The sequence below is a fragment of the Lipotes vexillifer genome, unplaced genomic scaffold (genome assembly GCF_000442215.2).
Source record: "Lipotes vexillifer unplaced genomic scaffold, Lipotes_vexillifer_v1.1 scaffold717, whole genome shotgun sequence".
Taxonomy (NCBI): domain Eukaryota; kingdom Metazoa; phylum Chordata; class Mammalia; order Artiodactyla; family Lipotidae; genus Lipotes; species Lipotes vexillifer.
The window spans coordinates 2,469,678-2,494,299 of record NW_006798707.1 but is presented as its reverse complement, the minus strand read 5'-3'; the positions used below and the strand labels follow the sequence as shown (position 1 = coordinate 2,494,299).

The following is a 24,622-nucleotide window of genomic DNA, read 5'->3' as shown; positions in this document are numbered from 1 at the left end:
CAGACAGAGCACCTTCCAGGGGTGGCCCAGGGTCCTGTACTCACAGGGCTGTTCTTCATTCGCTCCATGAGGTCCCGGGCCTGGGCCGGCATGTCACTGTGCGGGGGAAGAGAAGGGGACGTCAGGGCTGGCTCATGAGGGAGGGCTCAAGCTGTAGGATTTGGGCCTGGCGAGGAGATGTTTCAGGAAGAAAAATATTATATAAAGTTCACTCCTTCAGAATGCATTGAAAGGCTTTCAATTCTCAAGAAATCTCAAGCTGTTTAAAAGAATCAAAGATCTGCCATGGACCTTGGAGCCGTAATTGATCCTGACCCTGCCAAGGGCTAATCTGCACCTCACCACCCCCTTCTGCAGGCCTGGTCCTCTGAAGCCACTTCAGGGGGGATCTGCTCGACCTTCCCATCAGGGACATTCCCTTATATTTCATCCAGCACTTTCACTGCAGGATGAAACTGAACTAAACCTGTTCAGTTATTTGGCTGCCTGTTTTAAAAATAACCTTTTGTATATTTGAAAAACTTCGTCGTCCCAAATGATCCCTCAGCTTTCTCCTTTCCAGGCTTCACGACTCCTTTAACCTTTACCTCTAAGTCCCACTCTCCGTTCCTTTAACCCTTTATTCTTCTCTGTAGTTCCTTTGGATTTCCACACCATTCCCCATCTCCTCCTTTCTCCCGCTTGCAACAAAACAGGACGGGGGAGACAAATACGGACAGGACTAGCTCTTCCTTCCCCTCCTGGATACCTGCCATGAACGAGGAATTGAATGCTTCTGGATGAGAGACAGGTATGTCAATGGAAGCTTACCCAGCAATAAAGGGGAATGAACCAGTGATACACAAAACAATGGGGGATGTATCTCAAAATAATTTTGCTGGGCGGAAAAAGTTAGACAAGAAAAGAGTACATAGTCTATGGTTCTGTTTCTGTAAAGTTCTAGAAAATTAAAACTAATCTATACTGACAAGAAAGCAGGTCAGTGGTTACCTGGGGCCCAGCGAGTGGGGTAGAGACAGGAAGGGGCGGGAGGGAGAGATTGATTACAAAGCAATACAGGGAAACTTTTGGAGGTGATGGATATATTTATCATCTTGATTGTGGTAATGGTTTCACAGGTATATGCATATAACAAACTGATCAAATTGTACGCTTTTAATATGTACAGTGTACTCGTCGATTACACCTCAATAAACTGTTATTTAAAAAATGATATGTATGTGAGAAGGGATACAGCCAGTGGAGGCTTCCATGGAAGGAGTCATAAAAGCAGTAACTGGTACAGAATGGGCATTTTAAATCTTTGCATGTCCACAATGAGCTGGGCATGTGGCCAAGCATACATGGTACCATCCCTGCCATGTTTCTCATTAATACATTCAGGACCGTATCTCACATGCTACTGCTATTGATGCGTGTGTCAGAAAGCTATAAAGAAAGCCTGTTCTGGTTAAAGGTGACCACAGAAATCCCTGTAACCTTTTAATAGGTTCAAGATATGAATAGGGGAATCCACGGGTGATAAGCCCTCAAGGGCCCTAGGGGAAGTCAGGAATGGCCTCTTCTCTCCTCTTCCCAGCCATGGTCCTTCCCGTGCGTCAGGCTCAGCGCAAGCCCTACCTCCCCCGTGGGCCTTCTCTCTGGGCTTGTTTATCCACACCTCCTCTGTTTCCTTTTTCAGTCTTGATGTGAAGAGCCATGCTCTGGGAGTTACAGGACCAGGAGTCCCCCTTCCAGCTCTGCTACCAACGGTGCTGTGGAGCTCACCCAAGTTACCGGGTCCTGCTAGCCTTGAATTTTTTCATCTTTTAAACAAAGAGCCAAGACTAGATGACTTCTGGGGTCCCTCCCGGGTCTGCATCTGTCTGTATTTAGCCTGTTGCCCGGTTCACATCTTATACCTTTCTCTTCTCTCAGTTGTGCTCCAAAGAACAAAATCATTTCAGTCTGCAACGTTGCCATTACACAGCGCTGGGTTTTTTTTCCCCCAAATTATGTCCTGTTTGGTTTAGCCTTCTTAACTAGAAAGCAAGCTCTTTATAGGCAGGCAGTTCACTTTTTGATTCTTTTGTATCTTTTAGTAACCATCTTGAGGGCTCAGTCCTTCCCAGCTGTTCAGTGAATTCTTGCTTATTGATGGATGGAAAGGAAGTTCGATCTTGAATAAAACTTTGAAACAAAATACTCTAATAATGACAGACTTTTCTTGCATACATATTATATACTGTACTAAGTGCTTTCCATGGGTTATTGGTCTCATTTAATCCTTGTGACAACTCTGAGAAATAGGTACTATTATTATTCTCATTTATAGATGGGGAAACTCAGAGATACTAAGTGACTTGCCCAAGGTCACACAGCCAGCAAGTCTGGGAGCTGGGATATAGACATAGATGGTCTGACCTCAGGTCTCATTATCCTGGCTGCTCTGCTGTGGTATTTATCTTTCTCTTTAGGTGAACTCATCCTTACCCACACCGTGCTAAATGGCACAGTGCAGATAAGGGAGACTCACAGAACAGTTCTCCAAACTTGCTTACTTAAGCTGACTAATGGCTCGCTCTCCTTTCCCCTAACACGGGACCGCAGAGATACTAACAAGCAGCTGCGTATCTCGGCTACTTCCCCTGCCACTCTTCCCCTGCCACTCTCGGTGCCTGATGGAGACACCAAGCAGCAGTGAAATAGAAAAAGCAGCTTAAGAGAAGTGAAGCAGGAAAGGGGCAAGGGGCTTGAATGTCAACAGACTAAGGAATCAATTCCTGGTTAATGAAGCCTGGGCTCTAAAAAAATAATAATAAAAAGATAATAATAATGATAATAATGGTAATACCAGCAACTAGAGGTTGATATTATGGCCCCATGAAGCCCAGTTTTTTGCAGCAAATAATTCTTCCTGCTTATGAGGTTGAGGACCTGACATAGTTTCCTGTGGCTCAGAGGCTCAAAGCGAGCGTGGGGCCCTCCTTACCGCGTCTGAAAGGAACTTTCCCTGTAAACAGAGTGAGTCAAGCCGGTTCTGTTTCCCTGGTGATCTGAGTGCAGCAACCCTTCTACAAAGCAAAAACCCAGCACGCTCTGTGCAGAAAATCAATGAACTCCGTCAGGCATTTCAACTTTAATTATCTGGGTTGTTGTCAACCACAGAAATCCAAGTGAAAACAAACAACTGCCATGTTGTTTTGAGGGCCCTACCATCTAACTCCCTAGTGTCAAAATACAGCTTTTTCAGAGTCAAGGGCTGGAGGTTCAGAGGCGAGAGAAGGGAGAAGGGAAGGGCGGCCAGCCGTGAGGTCCTGCTCTGTGTCCCCAAGGTGCTGAGAGTTGTCACCTGCACATTCGACCCCAGCCTCCTCTGGGCTGGGAGGCCAGCTGGAGTCAGCAGGAGGGCACCCTGCGCCCTGGCCGCATGCTTCCTGTCCGGCCACCCTCAAGGGCTTCTCCCCGCTGCCCTGAGAGGCGCTAACAGCGCAGTGGGCAGAGCGAAGGCTCTGATTCAGCCTGGTCTGATCCTGACTCCTCTGGTCACTCGCTCTGATAACCTTGGGCCATTCAGGAAACGGTCTAAGCCTCTGTGTCCTCATGCTAGTATCCATCTTGAAGGGTGTAAGGATTACAGGAGATAATCCACGTGAGGGGGCAGCTCAGTGCCGGGCGGCAGAAGTGCTCCGTGCACCACGGCACTGCTGAATGCAGCAGTGCCAGGGGCCAGAGCTCGGTGAGTTAGACGTGGGTACTGGAGGGACAGAGGACGGCCCGTCTGTGGGCCCGGGTCCCAGACACCACCCTTCTCTTGACCCCGATCCCTTAGCCTTGCCCTCCTCTGTCCCTCCGGTACCCACGTGTACTCACCGGGCTCTGGCCTCTGGCACTGCTGCATTCAGCCCGGCCGCCTCCTCTCGGGTGCCGGCGGAGAAGCCGAAGATTTGGGGGTTGAACTTCTTTAGGATGTCTTTGAAGACAGAAGGAGCAGAGAGCACAGGTGAGAGGGAGGTGGACGTGCAGTGTTGGGGCACAGGCGTGGGCAGTACGCTTCTGGGTCTTTTCAGGGCAGGCTGACTCCTCTCCTTACAACCTTCTCTTCCCTCGCTCAGGGGAAGGGCCCTGGCCTCAGGGAGGGGTTGTTACGGCCACAGTGATGGTGCCTCTCCGTGTTGCTACTTACTGGGCAGTGTGGTGTGGGTCCCCAAGTCGCCGTCCCCTCCAATGCTGGGGAAGAGAAAGCACATTTGTTAAAATCACAGGTCATCATATTTCTGAGTCAGAACCAGACAGTCGGCCCTGGGGCAGGATTCCCATCCCCCTTAGGAATAACAGAAGCATCGGGGCGTCGCCTTGCATCCCAGCACCGGGCCTCGAGTACCCAGTCTCATCCCTGGAGGGGTGACAGGGAAACACACCACCCACGCTTCTGTGGGGAGCATCATCAACAGAGATGAGTGGAGAACACCCTCACCTCCAGGAGAGTCCCCTCCAGGATGTGGGGAGGTCACTGGAGTTGCTGGGTCGGGCTCCCACCGCTGTCTGAAAGGCAAAGAGAAGGCTCTAGAGCTGGGCTGGGTCGGGTGCAGGCTGGGGGCACTGGGGAGGGGCCCTCTTGCCCTGGTGTAGCAGCTGGGACCTGGATTTACCTTTTCTGAAAATGGTACCAGCTTTGCCCCAGGCCACTTGATCTCGGAGTTGTCCTGACTTCCCAATCTTCCACACGCAACCGCTAACCAAGTTGCGGACGAAGCAAGATTCTTCCTCCCCAAGCTCTCTGGCTTCCATCCCTCTCTTCGTGTTCCCTTTGCCGTATTTCCAGGTGAGGCTCTCATCTCCTCACCATGGACAGCTCTGGCCTCCACCTGACCCCACGGTCTCCAGTGTCTCTTCCCATCTCACGGGGCTGCCCACCTGCTCTGCCAAGCACACCTGTTCCTTCACGCCTCCCCCTGACTCTGACCTTTCAGTGGGTCTCTCTTACTCACAGGGTCAGAGCCAAACCCCTTCACCAACATTCGAAGCTCGCCATGACCTGGTTTCCACTTTCCTTTCCTTGTTCACCACCTCCTTTCCTGTCCACACAAACCTTCAGGTCTAAACAAGTTGATCTGAAGCATGAGGGCCTTGGACCGGCCTACCACCAGCCACTCCATCCTTTCTGGGAATGCTAAAGTTCCTCCTTTCCAGCCATTAAGTCTCCAGTTCATTCTCTAACACCTTTGTCAATTTCTGCCTCCTCCATAACGCTTTTTCTAAAGGCCCTATTTTTAAAATTAATGTTTATTGGAGTATAGTTGCTTTCTAAAGCCCCTATCTTGAAAAAAGAGAGTATTCCTCTTTGAAAATTACAAAAGTAATATGTGTTCACTATAACCAGTAAAATCATACAAAGATGTTTTAATTAACAACTTACCCCTACTTTAATAACCTGCCTCCTGCTCCAGGTTCTACATCCCCTCCCTCCTCACCCCTTGCCCTCACATACACACTAGCAGAATCAATCAGTGGTTAAGAGCCTGGTGTGTATCCTTCCTTCCACAGCTTTCCCCACGTTCATACCAAAGTTAAAACACACTCACACACATCTGGAGAGGTTGTTCTTTACTGAAATGAATACCTGATTTCACAAGTCCTGTTTGTCCCCTATGCGATTACGTACCTCCTTCTGTGTAAGTGTTTTTTATTTCCCCAGACGGACAAGTTTCCAGCGGGTTAAGACTACATGTCGTACTTATTTTCCCTCTGAATTGCTAGCAGAGTGTCTCACACACAGACAATAGCTAAATAGTTGGCCAATACAACTCCTTCAGTGAAACCGTGCTATGTGCAGGTATTGGGCCCCCTCTGACCCCACGAACACATCCTTAAATGGGGTGAGCGGGTGCTGGGCAGTGTGTGGGTAAGACCCACCACCCTAGGAGTCTGGGTGAAGGAGATGAGCTCCCTGGTAAAGGCAGGCAGACTTGGATAAGTACCTTAACACAGGGGGCCCCAACCCCCGGGCCTCGGACCAGTACTGGTCCGAAGCCCGTTAGGAGCTGGGCCACACTGCAGGAGGTGAGTGGCGGGCAAGCGAGCGAAGCTTCATCTGCGATTCCCCACCGCTACTCATCGCTCCCATTAGCACCTGAACCCATCCCCTGCCCCCCGTCCCCTGTCCGTGGAAAAACCGTCTTCCACGAAACCTGTCCCTGGTGCCAGAAAGGTTGGGGACCGCTGCCTTAACACACGCAGATGAAATGCTTGGGAACAGTGGGGAAGGGGGATGGACGGCTTCTATCAGGGGATGGAGGGGAGGCCCCGTGGAAGAGGTGGTATTGAGCCAGGCTGTGGAAGGGTGGAGGGGAGGGCATTCTCGATTGCCTGGTGGTGTTTTGCGGCTGCCTGGCTATGTTTCATTGCTGGACACGGGTATACGTTCTCAGCTAAATGCTGAACACAGAGCTGATGTGGAGGAAGAGGTGATTCCGCACAGGGCCTGGCCCAGCTCGGTACTCACAGTCAGCCAGTCACCCAGGGCAGCCACCACTTTGATATCCGCTGGTCGGAGCTCATGGACTAGGGAGACAGGAAAAAAGATGGATGGTCAGTGGAAGTCTTCCTTTGAAACTATTAACTTGGCTAGGAGTCTGAGATTCTGTTCCTATCCCACAGGTTCCCATTAAACTTATTTCCAGCCCAAGGCTTTAGAAAATTTGTATTTTCCATCTATTCAGAGCAACTAAGGCACTGAAGGTAATGGGCTTGATGGCTCTTATCCATCCTGATAGAAGCCCAATTCACACTGGAGTGGTCCAGGAAAGTTCCAGCTGGGTGGGGGGCGGGTGGGTCATGAGCACAGGTAGAGAGGACCCCAATCCCTGACTATACCTACCTCACTGGGCAGGGAGGTCTGAAAGGCTGCCATTGGGACTAAGCCGAGGGGAGAAGTGTGGTTTGTGGAGAGCCTGGGAGCCCAGCAGTGCTGCAGCCTAGCCTGTCATGGGCTACCCGGGATCAAGGTCTGCACTGCATGGGAATCAGCAAGACCTGCTCAAGGCTCCGAGGTGTGTTTGTAGGTTCTCCCAACAACCTGACACTTAGCCAGGCCCTTGACTGAAGGGGGTGATGATGTTTATACTAACCTGACGTGGGGACACTGTTGGAAGGATTCCACTCCTCACACAGGAAGTCACTGCCCCAGTTCTAAATCAACAGGAGGAAAGACACAATGCCTGACACTCAATGTGCAGGAAGGTTAGCCTCAGCCTAGGAAGGACTAGCTTAGGAATTCTTGGTGGAGGCTGGAATTGTGTTACTGTAGGGGATCGTGTGAGGCTAGAGCTGCGAGTTGTGGACGGAGTGAGAGGGGAATCAGAGAGGAGAAAATAGGTCTCTCCCCACCCGCCATGCACAAAACACATGATGTGTGGACACACTCATGCACACCCACAGTCCTTCCCACCTCAACTTATCTATACCCTTAAATGGAGCCCACAGTCATCCAAAGCAGGGGAGAAAACAGTGAAGGTGTGCAACAGGTGGTCTCCCAAAGGAACACAGACTTGGATACCTAGTAAGAGGTTCCATGCGGGTTTTGGTGGTGGCGTTTAACATGAAACTAATGGACACTAATTACAATGCTAGGACCAAAACAATAATTACAATATATTTAGGACAGTAACGTGAAATTTTTACAACTGCGAAGTTTCTGGTTTCTGCATATCATTTCTGAATATGTGCATATCATTTCTTTTGGTGTATTTCACTTAATAGCCAAACAATTCCTTGTATGTATATAAATTAACGTCTATAACCTGGATACCTTCAGTCCAATTCTCTTGTCTCTGGAATATAGGGCACACTTGCCAGGCGCTGGACGAGGGGATGGGGAGGGAAGCAGAGGGCGCAGAAGTTGGGGGAAAGATAGAGTTCCTTCCCTACTGCAGATGCTTGCACGTGCCCAGAGGGGCCTGAGGGACAAGCCCAGTAGGGCTGAGTGCACAGTAGGGCTCCACACACAGGTGTTGTCCGGTTGACTGATTCTCTAGGCGTGTGGTTGCCAAAGGCTTTGGAAGCTTGTCTCTTTCATTTGGTCACATGATGAGGAAGACATGCCTTGTTAAAACACCCCTCTCACAAGGGAGCAAAAATGAAACTTCCTTTAAATATTAGTTGCTTAATCTGATGTAATTTAGTTTATTCCAAGGAATTGCTCAATTCATCACACGGACGGAGTCCTTCTGTGCGGGAGTTCTACTGAAATCAAGAATACGTTTGTGCGCAGATGACAAATATCCGGGGAAGACGCAATTTTAAAAAATTCTATAGCCGTGAGCACTTTAGAAACATCTCAGAGAACTGGTGAGCCAGAGACAAGCCCATCCCATGCAGATGAACAGACCCAGGTTGGAAATGGAGCGCTCTCGTCTGTCCCAAGGGAAGAACTGTACTTGGCACCCTACTCCAGGCCACCTGGATCCCCTGCGGGTCTTGTTAAATGCAGATCCTGAGACAGCAGGACTGGTGTGCTGCCTAAGACTCTGCATTTCTAACAAGTTCTCAAGTAATGTTGCTGTTGCCTGTCTGTGGCTAATTTAAATAGCAAGGTATTTAAAAAAAAGAAACAAATCCCACCACTTTCTAGGCCTGGGTTTTTAACTCTTCCAGCAACAGAGGCAAAGACACATGAGACTAAGATCCAAGAGGACAGAACCGGAACCACTGTATTCACCAGTGTATACCAAGCACTTTGCACAGTGCCTGTGCCATTTAGGCATCCAATAAATATACGCATGTTAGATAAATCAGTCAATGCCCAACTGACAAGATGTAGCTGACATTTCAATTCTAATGGATTTTGTCCGTGGTTGGCCTGGTACACGCCTCTGTTGGGCTAACATGAGCCTGAGAGAATTCAGAGAGGCTGGATGGTGGCATTACCACATGGCTTGTATCCCAGCGCTTAGCGCCTAACGGTTCTTCAATAGTTTCAGGTGAGTTAGTCTCAGTGCTTCAGCTGGCTTATAAAAGGTCTTTCCTCAATCACTTCTGCTGCTCCCGAATCCATTTTCCACACTAGTCAGGGGGTCTTTAAAAAGGTGAAATAGATTACATCACCTTCTCCTAGAACCTCCGACAGTTTCCCACAGCGCTCCACCTGAAGTCCAACCTTCTTTCTTAGGGATTCAGATTCTGTGTGATCGGTCCCTCAATAAACCCTCTGGTCTCATGACCTACTCTCTACCTCATTCACACGCCCACAGCCACACTGACTTCTTTCTCTCATCAAATACACCCAACTCAGCCCCACTTCTGAGCCTTTGCACTCCCTGGTCCTGCCTGGGACTCTGGCTCTGGCTCTCCAGATAGCCGGCGTCTTTTCATCATACGCATCCCAACTCCAATCTCTCCTCCTCAGAGAGGCCTGACGTGGTCTGCACGGCTCATCAGAACATGCCACCCTCCCTGCCCCATCTCACTCTCCTGCATCACCTTCCTCAGAGCTGTCTTCACTCTATGAAATGATTGTGCTTAGCTGTCTACCGGATGCCCCCTCCGGTAGATTGTAAGCTCCGTGAGGGGTGGGACCCATCATCTGTCTGGTCCACTGCTCTATCTTCCTGAATCAGTGTCTGACACATAGTAGGTGCCCAGTCTGGAATGACCTCTAACTCCTGAGGGCAGGACCACGCGGACACTTCTCTGAACGCCCTCCGGCCCCTTGCACAAGACTGGACAAACCATAGGTGCTCATCCGACACTGGTGGTTGATCCCTCGATCTGGTGGCCGACACATGTGGTCTGGACCAGGCCGGGTCCTGCAAGGCCTGGTGTGGTTCAGGATCCTTGAGGCCATCTTTGCAGTAGCTGCCCCTAAAGCCATGGGCCCTGAATCCTCAGAGCTAGAATGATTGACTTGAACCAAGCAAGCCCTGGAGACCCACCTGCATATGTGTCAGCTTCCTGTTGGGCCCAGCCCCCGGAATTGAGGTTCTTCCCACTCAACTACAGGAAATTGACAGTGCATCATACCCACCGCCTCCCCCTCATCTCTTCTTGAAAGGCTGAGCTGCCTGATCAGAAATGATGTTTGTGCAAAGGTCAAAGACAACTGATCCATAGGCGCTTCCTCTAGTTGGTTGCTGACATCAGGTAAACACTTGAGAACATGTTAGGGCAATCCTGGGACTTTGTGGTTCAGGAGCCTTTTCGTCACATTCCAATTTCCAGTATGTAAGAGGGGTAACGTTTCTGATTAAGCTAACTCTCGGAAACCCACACCACGCCCCGAGTCGCTGGGAGGTGGAAATGGTTTGTCCCTGAGAGAGGCAGACATGCATCAGGGGTTACCTCAATAGATGGCTTGGTGGGGTATGTGTAGTTACTGTTCCGGGCGGTTCTCAGGAAGGGTTCATTCTAAGAGAGAAAAGAAACCACAGGGAGAGGTTATCTGACAGCCTGGAAGATTGCTTGGGAAACATTAAGTACTAACAATCCTGTCCTGTAGATTTATTTAACATGATCTTCTGCATTTAAATAGAAAGAACCGTACAAACATAATTTCATTCATTCCCTAGAGGGTTTTCCATAACAGCGTTGACAAGGGATGCACAATAAAAGGCCTACAAAGGGTTCCATACATGTTCTATTTAGGGTTCTGCGCTTTTGTTTTCACCCTGACCATTGAACATCTCCCTAATCCTCAGAATCATTTTCTTTCCTTTGTCATTTCTCTGGCAAGAGATTCACATTATGGCACTTTTTTCTTCACCAAGAAGTGTTATGATCATCAATGTATTTTAATATCTGTTGCTATTATTATTATTTTGCCTCCTTTGAATTATGTATCTTACCCCCTTCGGGTTGGCTCCACATACTCTGGTTGTGTTTTTTCCTCATGAAACAGCCTCTTCATTCCCTGCTCGCCTATTTATTTTACAATCAGTTTCACACATGCCCAGTCAAGAATCCAGGTCTATTCAGTTGTGGGTGATAATTTAGTCGAAGAAGGAAGTAAACAAAGGAGAAACGGGGGAAAGCGGGTAATGAGAAAATGTGAAAATGACTGTGAAGCAAAAAGAAGTTCATAAGCCAGAGGTCAGGCCAAACAGCCCAGGGCTGTCAACACCTTCACAAGACGTGCTGAGTGGGGTAGAAGGGCCATGGTCTGAAAATTTGGGAATAACACGGGAGTTAAGTAGGAAGAACCGGAATGTTGGAGAAGAGATCCAAACCAGGCGTTGAAAGCTGACTGCCCAGCTGCTCTATTTTGGCCTGAAAGGTGCTTAAAAAGGGAGAGGAGGAAAGGAAGGGAGAGGAGACCAACTCTGAATGCTTCCAGAAGAGGTGTGTGCCCTTCAGTTCTGGCCCTACCACCTCCTCTTGTCCCAGACCTGATCCGATCCACACAGTCGTGCTCCTGCCTGGCACTGCATCTGAGTTTGCAACCCCTGAATGCCCCCGCTTTACAGATGAGGAGCAACTGGGGGGCAGAGTGGAGGAGGGACCTGCTCCAGGTGGAGAGCAGGCAGTGAGTGCGGAGCTGGGCCCGACCCGTCAAGCCTCCTGACCAGCAGTGGCCTCCTTCCATTCCTCACGGGGAATTCCTCCTGATCACAGGGGTCAGGTCCGAGAAAGACCCTGCTGGTCAGACAGAGGGATGAGGAAGAGAAGGTCTCAGCAGTCACCTTGGAGGATGAAATCTAGGTACATGAAAGCCCTAGCCCTCAGCACAGACCTTGGCTCCCTGGGCAGTGCACGTCTCTCCTAACCTCCGAGTCTTGGCATTCCTAGCTGCAACACGATTCAGAGGGGCCACTCGGGGCCAAGGGCAGGAAGTGTGCCCTGGACCATCTGCAACACTGCAAGGAGACAGAGCTTACAATGGCACGTCGCCCCGGCTAACGAGGCTTGTCTCTGGCCAACGCTATTGTGTCCCCTGAGCTTCACCGTCAGACGAGGGCACTCTGGGAGCACCCTATAAATAAATGACCCACCTTTGTAGAGCCCCATGCGTTCAGAGCTCTGTTCTAGGTGCCAGAATGAGGGGAGGATACAGAGGCTTACAACCCAGTCAGGCAGAGAACATGAGAAGCATCAGGCAGCGAAGCATCAGAGGATAGTGCGTCCAGTAAGTGCAGTAATTGCTGAGGAACGGTTGCAAGATCCGGGAATGTGTGGTCCTCAAAGACGAGACTCACTGGGAGAGGGGGGTCACTCGTTATCGTTCTCTCCCCACTTCACGGGAGCCCCGATTGGGCACAGGGCCTGGGGGCTGGAGCTAGTCTCAGAGTGGCTACCACAGGAAGAACCGGAGGGCAAAGACGCTCCCTGCCCTTCCAGACATGCTTAAAATCAAACTGGAGAGTCTATTCCATCACATGATCCAATGGTAGAGGGAGGGGCCAGAGAGGGGAGACTGAACTAAGGCGTCAGGGAGACACTGGAATGCGGTGGGGAGTGAGGCCAGAACAGGAACAATGAGAACAGGTCCAGGACAGTGGCAGACAGGCGGCCTGGGTGCCCTGGGCCTGTTTTACTGTCCGTTGGCCGCACTGTGCATGAGTCAGACTGGGTAAAAGGCCTGGCGCTGAGCAGAGGGGAGAGGGAGCCCATTTAGTCCGCTGGCTCTCCTAGGCTAGGTTGATAACACCAGTAAGTAGAAAGCTAAGCCTATTGAAGGCCAGCACAAGGAAATGTTCTCCTAGTTAGAGCTGTGCAAAGATGGTGTGGCCTGCCGGTGGGCACAGCCCGGACAGCCACCTGATGTGAGTCAGCAACGTGAGTCAGTGGTTCCGGGAAAAGGTCATGTTCACCTTGGCAGCGTTACTAGGTGTAAAGTTCCGTGAAGGAGAGCTGGTTTTCTTCTGTTCTGTGCTGCTCAGACCAAACCAGGTGTGTACTGTCAGGGCCGGGCACCAACTTAAGGGGGGGCCACGTTCCAAGGAGACATACCTACTACGTGAGGCAGGGTTTGGGACACTTGTCTGCTATAAATAGTTGAGGAAACTGAGGAGAAGACCCAGGGGAGGGTGGTAGTGGTAGAAAAGAGGAGGACATAACAGCAGTACGTGGAACACCCTCTGACATTTCTGTCCCACCTCATCCCATCCTCCCATCCCATCCTCCCATCCCAAACACGACCTACTAGGCTGATTTTACAACATGTTAACTGGTAGCCACTTGGCTGTTAGAAAAGCACTGCCTTGAGAGTGTGGAAGTTTAAGCAGAGGCCATAGCCTCTAGTTGCCTTGGGAGGGATGTGGTAGAATAATTCAATTATTATATGAGAGATTGCCTCAACAGGACTCCAAGGCCCTCTGCACTGAGATCCTGAGGTTATAAAATTCTCTGTTGCTCTATGATGGGAAGCATCAGGTGACCTTTAACACACAAAGTGTTGAGGACCTGAACTGGGGTGGTGGCAGTGGAAACGGAAAGGGTGCCAGCGGGAAAAGCACTAGGAAGGATCCTATCAGATAGCGTGCCTGACGTTTCACACCTGCAGAACTGTGACAGCCACAACAACGTGGACAGAAATAGGAAGTCCTAAGGATCAGAGAGTTTGGGAAGACAGCTATTTCGTTCCTATTTGGACGTTGTTACTCAAACACTATTTTTTCAATGAATATGTTGAGTTTGAGATGATGAGGAGGTCCGGGCAGGAATGGGAGACTTAGACGTCCAAAGCATTCAAAAGATAATAGACCCCATACGTAATTCAAAAGAGAAACACTGCTAAACAATGAAGGAAGTACAAGGGAATCCAACAAACCTCAGCTTTTTCTCAAGATGAAAGACTGGATGAAATATCACTTGAAATTATTTCAGTTTGTCTCTCCGTGTTTCCCCCTGGTTCCCCCATTCTGTGGGTACCCTGATCATATATTTAATCTGCCTTTTGGGTAAACTTACACCATAGAGGGCAACCAAGGGGGAAAGATCTCTTAAGGGTTAGAAACAGAGCTCAAGTTTGGGGAAAAAAAGTAAGAGATGACAACACAGGTTGGGGGATCCTAGGCAAAGAAATTTAACAGGAAACCCTGGTAATGGACAGATCTCAGAGTGAGGGGACCTAAAGAAAGAGGAAAGAGAAAAGAGAATAGGGCTGAGACATGGAAGTTGGAGAATGTCCACATTTTTGATGCTGGGAGAAAGGAAGGAGGGTCATTAAAAGAGATGAGAAGGGGCAGGCGCTAGAAAAACAGAACAATCAAGGTGGTTTTACATCCACGAATGCAAGGAGGAATAAATTCACGGAGGAGGTAGCTAACTCTGACAAACGCTTCTAGAGAGGGCAAAAAAAAGAAGACCTGAAAAAGGACTCCGCTCATCTTTGGCTGATTTCTTCAAAGCCTGAGGAGGAGCCACAGCCAGCTGCCCTGGGTTAGGGAAGGAGTGGGCAGAGGCCATGAAGGCAGGAAGGGGACAACAGTCACAGTCCACAGAGCAACTGATCAAAAGTTGGCATAGGGCTTCTCTGACAAACGCTTCTAGAGAGGGCAAAAAAAAGAAGACCTGAAAAAGGACTCCGCTCATCTTTGGCTGATTTCTTCAAAGCCTGAGGAGGAGCCACAGCCAGCTGCCCTGGGTTAGGGAAGGAGTGGGCAGAGGCCATGAAGGCAGGAAGGGGACAACAGTCACAGTCCACAGAGCAACTGATCAAAAGTTGGCCATAGGGCTTCCCTGGTGGCGCAGTGGTTGAGAGTCCGCCTGCCGATGCAGGGGACACGGGTTCGTGCCCCGGTCTGGGAAGATCCCACATGCCGCGGAGCGGCTGGGCCCCGTGAGCCATGGCCGCTGAGCCTGTGCGTCTGGAGCCTGTGCTCCGCAACGGGAGAGGCCGCGGCAGTGAGAGGCCCGCGTACCGCAAAAAAAAAAAAGTGTTAAGTGCCCGACCTGGCTGGGCAGAATGCACTTGCAGTTGATTGGGGCTGGGGGAGGAGCAGGCAGGAAGCTAAGAGAGCTCCCCAGTGCTTGCATCCGTCCCTGTCCCCTCCTCCCTGCTGGGTCCTGCCTGTGGCCTCTATGTTTAGACTCAGCTAGGATTAAAATGTGTGCTGCCTGGCCCCTGTCAGCTCACACTGAGTTGCCGGTGGACTTTTATATATAGCTCCAAGGCACATGGGAGGGAGCAGATGGGACCTGAGGAATGCAGAATTCTACGTTGCCTGGCGCGGTGAAGTGGGGCTGGCCAACAGATGGATCCTTTTGGAATGTGCTCTGGGGTTGCCTGGCAACCGCTTCTCCCAGGCTGGGCTTCTAGGGTTCCAGGAGGCTGGATTTGCTCTCCTCTGCTCACCAGTGGCTCAGTCAGGTTCTGTCCAGGAGAAGCGGAGCCCGATGTGGCTTGAGATTCTGGGTGAGGCAGCAGCCTTCTGGGGCTCCTTGCCTGATCTGGGACTTTGAAGCCTATGGTGACAGGGCTCTACCTGCCCCAGTGCCTAGGCTCCAACCTGGTACTTAACAGATATTTGTGAGGAGAGCAAATGACGGCTCCCGGGAATGGGTTGTTACTTTTACTATTTAATGGAAGGGGAATTGGCAGATTGGAGAGGGTTTTCCATGGCTGATGTTCAGTATGGCCATATGGGTTGTGAAAATATTGAAATACTCGCCCCCGTATGGCTTACAGCCACTGCTCTGAGTCCCCGAATGCGCCCACTACCCAGGTTGCCAGGCCCCTCCCCTAGAACCCGCTGTACATGGATCTAGCAATTAAAGGGTTTACACCTGGCACAGAAGGGCGCTCTAGGACCTTGCCCACGTTGCACTGATTACTACATCTTTTGACAATCTCCTTCGCTCCAAGCCCTGGACCTGGCATCTGAGCCCTCTGCTACCACTGCCTTCACACCCGCATCCCTTCTTCCCACCCTCCTGATGAAGCTGATGGTACACAAGGCTGAGCCTGGGCCTGAGACTCGGGTGGGGAAGGCAGCAGACAGGGAGGGGTATACCAGGCAGGTCTGCCCACTGTCTCTGGAGCCCTGGCAGACACACGGGGGAGCTGCAGGTCCTCTCCCTGCTCAGCTGGGGGGGTGGGAGAGGGCAAAGCCGCCCGACCCAGGTGCGAAACCCAGCCTCCCAGACTGGGTCAGGCTCTCCTGCTTTCATTGCCTCTGAGGGCTCTCTGGCCTCAGCCTTATTTGGTTAAAGAGCCATAAGACAGGGGCTAGAAGAGGGGGTTGAAGGCAATGGGCACGTGTACCTGCCCCACTCCTGGGCCTGAAGTCAGGTTTAACAACCACTTAGATCTTCCTCCTTAAAAGGAGCCCAGCCAGCCTCACCCCAGTCACGGCAAGACCGGGCCTGCTTGTCCCTCCCCCACCCAGCTCCAGGGCTCTCCTCTCTGACCCTCTCCCTGCCGGACATTCCCGATCCAGGCTCGACGACCACTAACCACAGCTTCTGAGGCCAGCTGGCTTCTTGCTAGGCCTCCAACCTGCAGCCAGACCTTCCCAACTGCCCCACGTACCGCTGCTGAAATGAGTGGTCTTGCCACCTTCTGGCTTATTAACGCCGCTTCTCAAGAATCCACATCCGTCACCCTGCTCGTCTCCCTCTACTGGGCCCAGGCCTCCTCTCCCACCTGCCTCTCCCAGAGACACAGGGGCTTCTGTGCCCTCTTCTACCCGTCTCTGTTCTCCACTTCCCTCCATCCTCCGAAGTCCGTCCTCTCCCAGTCAGGGGACAAGATGGGCAAAGGGGAAGCTGTCGTGTGGGGTGAAGGGGATGGGTGGGGTCTGAGCTCTGGGTTTCTGGAGAGCAGCACAGCAGGCCCTCCCTCATTACCTGAGCAGGGCAGGGGAGGGGTATATCTGCCGTCAGGTCCAGGGTATCCGTTTTCTTTCCTAGTGGTTCAAGCTGATTGAGGAAGACAAGAGAGACAATGTGCGTACTAATTTGTTTCCACTGAAGTGAACATTCCCTGGCAGGGCATCCTGCGGTGGGCAAAGCTCAGAATTCGATTTCAGGGGGTCTGGCTTCTACTCCTGGCACTGCCAGTTGCCAGCTGTGGGATACTGGGCAAGTTTCTTAGCTTCTGTAGGATTCAGTTTCCTCATAAACTCCTAAGACTTTTCTTGCAGGGCTGTTGAGAAGCTTAAATGAGATAACACGGCTTAAACTGCCTAGAACAGCTGCTGACACGTAGAAAATATTGAATAAACGTGAGGGTTCTGCCTTGCACTGATGTAAAGAGTCCCGCACCGCAGTTCAAAGCCCGTAAGAGGGGAGGCAGTTGATCCTGGAATCGTAAGGACTCCGTATTTTCAGTTCTATACAGACTTCCACAGATGCGCTGGCCACTGCTCCTCTGTATCTTGCTTGCAAAGGGAGGCCAGGAACAAGCTCCATTCTAAGGGGCTTTGCTCTAGACTAGAACCCCAGAGAACCAGGGACATCCCACTTATTTTACCATATTGACCCAAAGGGCTCTGGAGAGCTGGGAGTGGAATTTCTGATTTGGATGGAGGCAGTCTGGGGCAAAGAAGGACACATCCGGGCGCCCATCCTGAAGGAGAGAAACAGACGTCCTTAAGATCCCGTTGGTGCCGAGGTTGGATAGTGGGCCACAGCTGGTGGGCCTGACCCCTGGGGTTGACCTCTCAATGCCCTCCTCCCCCGAGGGTGCTCCCCGCCCGTGGCTTCCTAAGGCCCTGCTCACCTCGAGAGGGAGATCAGAGCAGTCCCACAGATCAATAGCCTTGAGTGACCCCAAACTCCTAATCTGCTTTCTGGTCCCACAATTCCCCTTATTTAATTAAAAAAGTGCTATATGTATTTTTAGGCACATGTATGTAACCCATGCCATGGTTGAGGGGATGAGATGCTAGTCCCTGAGGAAGTCTTGGTCAGCCAGCTGGGAAAATCCTCCCAGCCCTTGGCCAGCTGGTCCCAGTGACCTTGGTGGGGAGAAAAGGCCAAGCCTTGGGGCAGGCCTGGGCAAAGCCTAGGTGCTCAAAGCTTCCTCCGGCTTCCCTCCAGGTAGGCCAGGCCCTTGGGATGGAGGCCCAGGTAGAGAGAACTGAGTCCCCACCCTGGTGCATTCACAGAGCTCTTCTGCTCAGAGTGGAAGTGTCAAGTGGAGAGCAGAGCCAGGGGCGGAAACGGTACCCTCCGTTATAACTGCAGTGTTGGCTGTGGGGCAGAAAGTAAATAGTCTGGAATTGGACATGTTCCAATCTCACCTCTGTGCCTTATTTCCTGTATGATTTTAGGGAAGATACTTCAAGACTCTGAGCCTCTGTTACGTGGGGATGATAAAACTCACCTCAAAAGGCAGTTGTGAAGATTTGATGCATGGTGCGCACAGTGCCTGGCACATAGTAGGTGCTCAATAAAATGGAGGCTGTGATGAGTAGTAATGAGAACATCTCACGTGGCACTGCCTCTGGGAATGCAGCTCTGATGTTCGGGGAAGCTGTACCCACCAGACCAGCAGCTGGAGAGCTGCCCGGGTCTGCCCCACTTATTCTCACTCTCACGGAAGCACTTGGCATTTCTGCCTTGAATTTTCTCCTCCCTTTGGCAGCCCTGTCAGGGAGGGCAGGGAGCCTACCGCCAGGATGGGGAGCTGGATGCTGTTGAAGAAGGGCTGCAGCACCACGGAGAAGTCCTCCCGCGTGTCGTAGCGGCCTGACTCCACCAGCTCACGCATGCTGCTCTGCGGACACACACATGGGTGCCTTCCACACGGGCCCTGGGGCTCCAGGTGCCCATTAGGGCAGGGGTGGGGGTGGGTGGGTAGTGTCCTTGTCCCCGTCTCCCTCAACAGGTGGGCTGACTCAGTTCTCCCGTTGAGAACACAGACACACCTGATGGTAAATCTCTTTCCAGAGTATTGGATATGGGTTGTGCCACCTTTCGGTTTTGGTTTTAAGTGGACCGCAAGTTCTGAAGGGCCGGGCAGGAAGTCCCACAAGGAACAGAAAAACCTAGGGAGAGTCTCCAGAGGGCCTCCAGGCTCGGGACCTGCAACCTCCCCATTCGTGCGTGGGCTGCCTGTTGGGGAGGTGGGAGGTTGGGGGGACAGCTGGGCCTCCAGGGTGCAGTGGAGGGAAAGGTAGCCCGATGGGGCACCTAGGGCTGCCGCCCTCTTCAGGCCAAGTGTCAGGGCTGAGCCACCAAGGACAGCTCAGCCATGAGGACTCTGCCACCTGGGTTCCTTTGGGATGACTCCAACTGGGCTGCCTGAGACACCTCAGCCAGGAAGTGGCCTGGAGGGCGATGTTACCCCTCAAAGCCTGAACAGCTAGCTCTTCCCTTCCCCGTTTGCCTCCCCCGGGGGGCTCTGGACTGGCGTGTTCATCGAGGGGGAGGAGAGACTTTCTTGGTCTTACCTGGTAGGCTCGGGTGACGGCCTCCAGCCTGGCCAGCTCTTGGGAGCTCTCCCGCAGGGTCAGAACGCAGTTACACAAAATGCTGCACAGAGAGGGGGAGGCAGGGGGACCCAGAGCAGAAGCTTAGGCCAGAGACTGACTCTGCTGCGTGGGGCGGGGTGAGGCGCTCACCGGAGCCCTGGCTTAGGAGGCTCTGCCGCGTGTGCTCAGGGCAGGTTTCAGGCCTGACAGGGGAATGGACAAAGCCCCAAGGGTGTACGGATGGGCACCCTCTCACGTTAACAGAGTACAAGTGTTGGACCACAGGCCCTGGGCCTGCAGCAAATTACGCTGAACACATGAATTTAGACAATGAAAAGCCAATGTTCAGTGTTTAGAAATAAAGTACAAGTGCATACTCTGGCACTGGAGCTGGTATTTCAGGGCCTCTGATGCTCATGCCTCAGACACCTCCTGAGTTCACACTAGTGCCCCACTGTGTCCCCTTTTGTTGTGTTATGGATTATTTCACATCCATAAAATACACTTAATGTTAAAAAAGATATCTCTAGAGCACTCAGAATAGTACCTGGTGCACAGCAAAATTTTAAAAAGTATTTGTTAAGTGAGTATATGGATATATAATGTAGGAAGAATAATAAAACACACACCTTGCACCTCTCACGCAGCTTAAGAAACAAAACACTCCCAGCTGGAAGCTCCCTGTGTCCTTCCCCAATTCACTTCTTCCCCACAGAGGTAAGGGAATCTTGGGGACCATTCCCTTGCTTTCCGTTGCGCTTCCACCACCTGTGGACACGTCCCTATATGTTTCTCCTTCTCGCAGGCTGGGCTGCACCGTCTCTGAGAACTAGTGTGTGTCCCAGCCCTAACCTCTTCCCCGTGGCTTCCCCGTATCACAGAGGTTCTCGCTGGTACCCTGAGGCTGGCAAGCGGGGGCCCTGGCTCCAACTTCCCAGAAGGAGGTGGTCCTGGCACAGACCCTGTTACAGACTTGCACACATGGACGGACCAAGTCACAGAGACCCCGAGGAGTCCCCACCACATGAGCCAGACCAGCAAGCACCCGCCTACCTGGCCTGCTGCACCGGGCACTTGTCGGGGTTCCCCAGGAACACGCGCCGCATGACGCGGGGGCTCATGAAGTCCACGAGGTTGACCAGCGCCCGGGGTACCTACGGGAGAGGCTTCAGATGAGAGAGGGGCTGAGGGGCTTCTTTCACAAGCTGCCTTAGGGCCCCAAGAAGTGGGATCTGGCTCCGGAGTCCCTGAGTTGGGTTCTGGGAGGTGTCGACACAAGGTGACCACCTAGGGCCCTGCAGGCTGTGCCACCCATGTTGGCAGCAGCATGAATGGGCCTCCCGGAGTGGGACAACATGGCAGACCCGAGTCTAAATGCTGAGGGCTTAGCTCGTTCAGCCATCGGTTAGTGAACCCAAATCCGTTAGCTTTCTTTTTTAAAATTTGTTAATATTTTTTAAAATCTTTTAAAAAAAAAAATTTATTTATTTATTTAGTTTTGGCCGCGTTGGGTCCTCGCTGCTGCACGCGGGCTTTCTCTAGTTGTGGCGAGTGGGGGCTACTCTTCGTTGCGGTGCGCAGGCTTCTCATTGTGGTGGCTTCTCTTGTTGCGGAGCATGGGCTCTACTTGCGCGGGCTTCAGTAGCTGTGGCACATGGGCTCAGTAGTTGTGGCGCATGGGCCTAGCTGCTCCGCGGCATGTGGGATCTTCCCAGACCAGGGCTTGAAGCTGTGTCTCCCGCGCTGGCAGGCGGATTCTTAACCACTGCGCCACCAGGGAAGCCCCAAATCCGTCAGCTTTCAATTTGGTGAGGTAGGTGCCCCGTTTGCCAGGACATTAGCCCTTGACTGTCTCCTTCCAGCCCGACCTGGGCTAACTCTGCTGAGAAGGCCCAGGGTCTTGGCAACCCATAGAAGCATCTGGTAGTCAGAGCGCCCCCTCCTGGGCAGCTGGAAAGGCCTGTCCATGCCAGAGGGTGGGGAGACCAGAGAGGGCCTACTGTAGACACCACCTGCCACTCAGAGAGCAGTGCCCAGCCTGGGAGCCACCCAGCTGCCTCCACCAGGGAATGTCCCAGGTAGAGGTGGGGGGACTGCCTTCCCTTCTTCAAGCCTGAGACCCTCGGGGCTGATTCCAAATAGAATGAGGCTTCCTTCGGGGGAAGCCCCAAACTCTGAAAAGGGCAGGAGCCCACGTCCTTGTCTGTCTCCTTCAGGGGAGGGGGCATTTCACCCTCTTGCCCCCAACACGCTTGAGCTGTGTCCAGCTTGTGGGAGCCCGCCACTCACCTCTCTGTGCAGGATGTCCAGGGCATTTCGGAGATGGGCAAAAAAGTTGGCTGCAGAATACAGATTCTGGGAAGAGACAGGATGCAGAAGAGGAGCTGGTTAGGGGGAGGGGGCAGTCTCCCCACCCGCCTCCAGCCCCAAGGCCTCGTTCTCCCTCGGCATCCAACTGTGACCAACTCGTCATGTCAGAATCTGAGATGAACAGTTGGCTACTCGCTGTTGCCAAAGATGGGCCGGACAGAAGACTGGAACCTTCAGCCACGGCTTTAGCTCAGGAGCAGAATGTGTCTAGTACCCCTTTCACGGGCTTGGGCTTTACTGTTTCTTCTCTTTCTGAATTCTCAGGAGTTGTAAGAAATGGGAATAGAAGCACTGTATATCTGTCACTTGCTGCCTCACGCCAGCTGGGACATGGGGGTGGAGCCAGAAATGCGAGGGTTCGGGGGGCAAGAAGTGTGTGTGTGCACGTGTGTGAATTGCGTGTGCATGTGCGTGTGCGCGCGCACACACACACAGATGTAGGTGGACAATCCTAGGGTTGACTCTAGGGACTGTTCTCAGATAGGATCTCTAAGGCTTACAGGTCAAATCAAGGGCGATGAGTAGGCCTGGCCCGCCCCCATTACCGAATCCGTGCAGTAGTCACATAAGTCACTGCCTCCGATCAACACCGTGATGACCTTCCAGTCCTCGTGGAAATTTACTCTCTATACAGAGGGAGGAAAATGCCTGATGATTTCCAACAAATAAAAACACCACAGCTCTAGGAAATCCATTCAAACCTCTAAAACTTCCTTGCCCTCTTGAAATAACAGCATCAGAATCTCAGAGCTGACAGAACTTCAGAGGTTTGTTTATAGACCACAGATTCTTAGCATCAGGAGGGATTTTCAAGGTCACTGTGATCGGCAACAAACCTCCCCCCAGCTGACGTAATCTCCAGAGGGCCTTCGACAGGGGCTGCCCTACTGCTGCTTGAATGCCTCTAGTGACAGGGGGCTCACTGGTTTCATGGCAGACAATTCCATTTGGGGACTTCAGTGGGTCAGAAAGTTAGTGTTTAAAGAAGCATCTGGTAGTCAGAGCGCCCCCTCCTGGGCAGCTGGAAAGGCCTGTCCATGCCAGAGGGTGGGGAGACCAGAGAGGGCCTACTGTAGACACCACCTGCCACTCAGAGAGCAGTGCCCAGCCTGGGAGCCACCCAGCTGCCTCCACCAGGGAATGTCCCAGGTAGAGGTGGGGGGACTGCCTTCCCTTCTTCAAGCCTGAGACCCTCGGGGCTGATTCCAAATAGAATGAGGCTTCCTTCGGGGGAAGCCCCAAACTCTGAAAAGGGCAGGAGCCCACGTCCTTGTCTGTCTCCTTCAGGGGAGGGGGCATTTCACCCTCTTGCCCCCAACACGCTTGAGCTGTGTCCAGCTTGTGGGAGCCCGCCACTCACCTCTCTGTGCAGGATGTCCAGGGCATTTCGGAGATGGGCAAAAAAGTTGGCTGCAGAATACAGATTCTGGGAAGAGACAGGATGCAGAAGAGGAGCTGGTTAGGGGGAGGGGGCAGTCTCCCCACCCGCCTCCAGCCCCAAGGCCTCGTTCTCCCTCGGCATCCAACTGTGACCAACTCGTCATGTCAGAATCTGAGATGAACAGTTGGCTACTCGCTGTTGCCAAAGATGGGCCGGACAGAAGACTGGAACCTTCAGCCACGGCTTTAGCTCAGGAGCAGAATGTGTCTAGTACCCCTTTCACGGGCTTGGGCTTTACTGTTTCTTCTCTTTCTGAATTCTCAGGAGTTGTAAGAAATGGGAATAGAAGCACTGTATATCTGTCACTTGCTGCCTCACGCCAGCTGGGACATGGGGGTGGAGCCAGAAATGCGAGGGTTCGGGGGGCAAGAAGTGTGTGTGTGCACGTGTGTGAATTGCGTGTGCATGTGCGTGTGCGCGCGCACACACACACAGATGTAGGTGGACAATCCTAGGGTTGACTCTAGGGACTGTTCTCAGATAGGATCTCTAAGGCTTACAGGTCAAATCAAGGGCGATGAGTAGGCCTGGCCCGCCCCCATTACCGAATCCGTGCAGTAGTCACATAAGTCACTGCCTCCGATCAACACCGTGATGACCTTCCAGTCCTCGTGGAAATTTACTCTCTATACAGAGGGAGGAAAATGCCTGATGATTTCCAACAAATAAAAACACCACAGCTCTAGGAAATCCATTCAAACCTCTAAAACTTCCTTGCCCTCTTGAAATAACAGCATCAGAATCTCAGAGCTGACAGAACTTCAGAGGTTTGTTTATAGACCACAGATTCTTAGCATCAGGAGGGATTTTCAAGGTCACTGTGATCGGCAACAAACCTCCCCCCAGCTGACGTAATCTCCAGAGGGCCTTCGACAGGGGCTGCCCTACTGCTGCTTGAATGCCTCTAGTGACAGGGGGCTCACTGGTTTCATGGCAGACAATTCCATTTGGGGACTTCAGTGGGTCAGAAAGTTAGTGTTTAAAAATAACCATAGGGCTTCGTTGGTGACACAGTGGTTAAGAATCCGCCTGCCAGTGCAGGGGACACGGGTTCGAGCCCTGGTCCAGGAAGATCCCACATGCTGCGGAGCAACGAAGCCCTCGCGCCACAACTACTGAGCCTGCTCTCCAGAGCCCGCGAGCCACAACTACTGAAGCCCACGTGCCTAGAGCCCGTGCTCTGCAACAAGAGAAGCCACCGCCATGAGAATCCCACGCACCGCAGAGAAGAGTAGCCCCCGCTCGCCACAACTAGAGGAAGCGGGCGCACAGCAACGAAGACCCGAGGCAGCCAAAAAGAAAAAAGAAGAAAAAGCAATGTAAAAGTAACCAGAAATCTGACTCACATGGTCCTCTTTCATCTTCTGTATCAGAGTCCGGACTTGGCTTGAAAGTTCCCTGAGGAGGAGAGGAAATCAGTCCTGTTGAGGAACAGCGCCCAGACCTTTCACCCTAAAGGGCTTGAGCTGGAGGTTTCTAC

General features: G+C 52.0%; 1 protein-coding gene across 1 annotated transcript in view; it reads right to left on the bottom strand.

The window, feature by feature from the left end:
* PLB1 (phospholipase B1) overlaps positions 1–24,622 on the bottom strand; it is a 128,594-nt gene that overhangs the window by 16,244 nt on the left and 87,728 nt on the right. The window contains exons 36-50 of the mRNA XM_007470893.1: positions 24,489–24,540; positions 23,688–23,768; positions 23,062–23,127; positions 20,385–20,485; positions 19,311–19,392; positions 18,530–18,634; positions 17,387–17,482; positions 16,762–16,833; positions 10,318–10,383; positions 7,110–7,170; positions 6,485–6,543; positions 4,457–4,524; positions 4,166–4,209; positions 3,853–3,952; positions 45–96 (exon numbers count right to left, since the gene is read on the bottom strand). Coding sequence (XP_007470955.1) covers positions 45–96; positions 3,853–3,952; positions 4,166–4,209; positions 4,457–4,524; positions 6,485–6,543; positions 7,110–7,170; positions 10,318–10,383; positions 16,762–16,833; positions 17,387–17,482; positions 18,530–18,634; positions 19,311–19,392; positions 20,385–20,485; positions 23,062–23,127; positions 23,688–23,768; positions 24,489–24,540 — 1,105 coding nt within the window. The remainder of the gene's footprint in view (positions 1–44; positions 97–3,852; positions 3,953–4,165; positions 4,210–4,456; positions 4,525–6,484; positions 6,544–7,109; positions 7,171–10,317; positions 10,384–16,761; positions 16,834–17,386; positions 17,483–18,529; positions 18,635–19,310; positions 19,393–20,384; positions 20,486–23,061; positions 23,128–23,687; positions 23,769–24,488; positions 24,541–24,622) is intronic.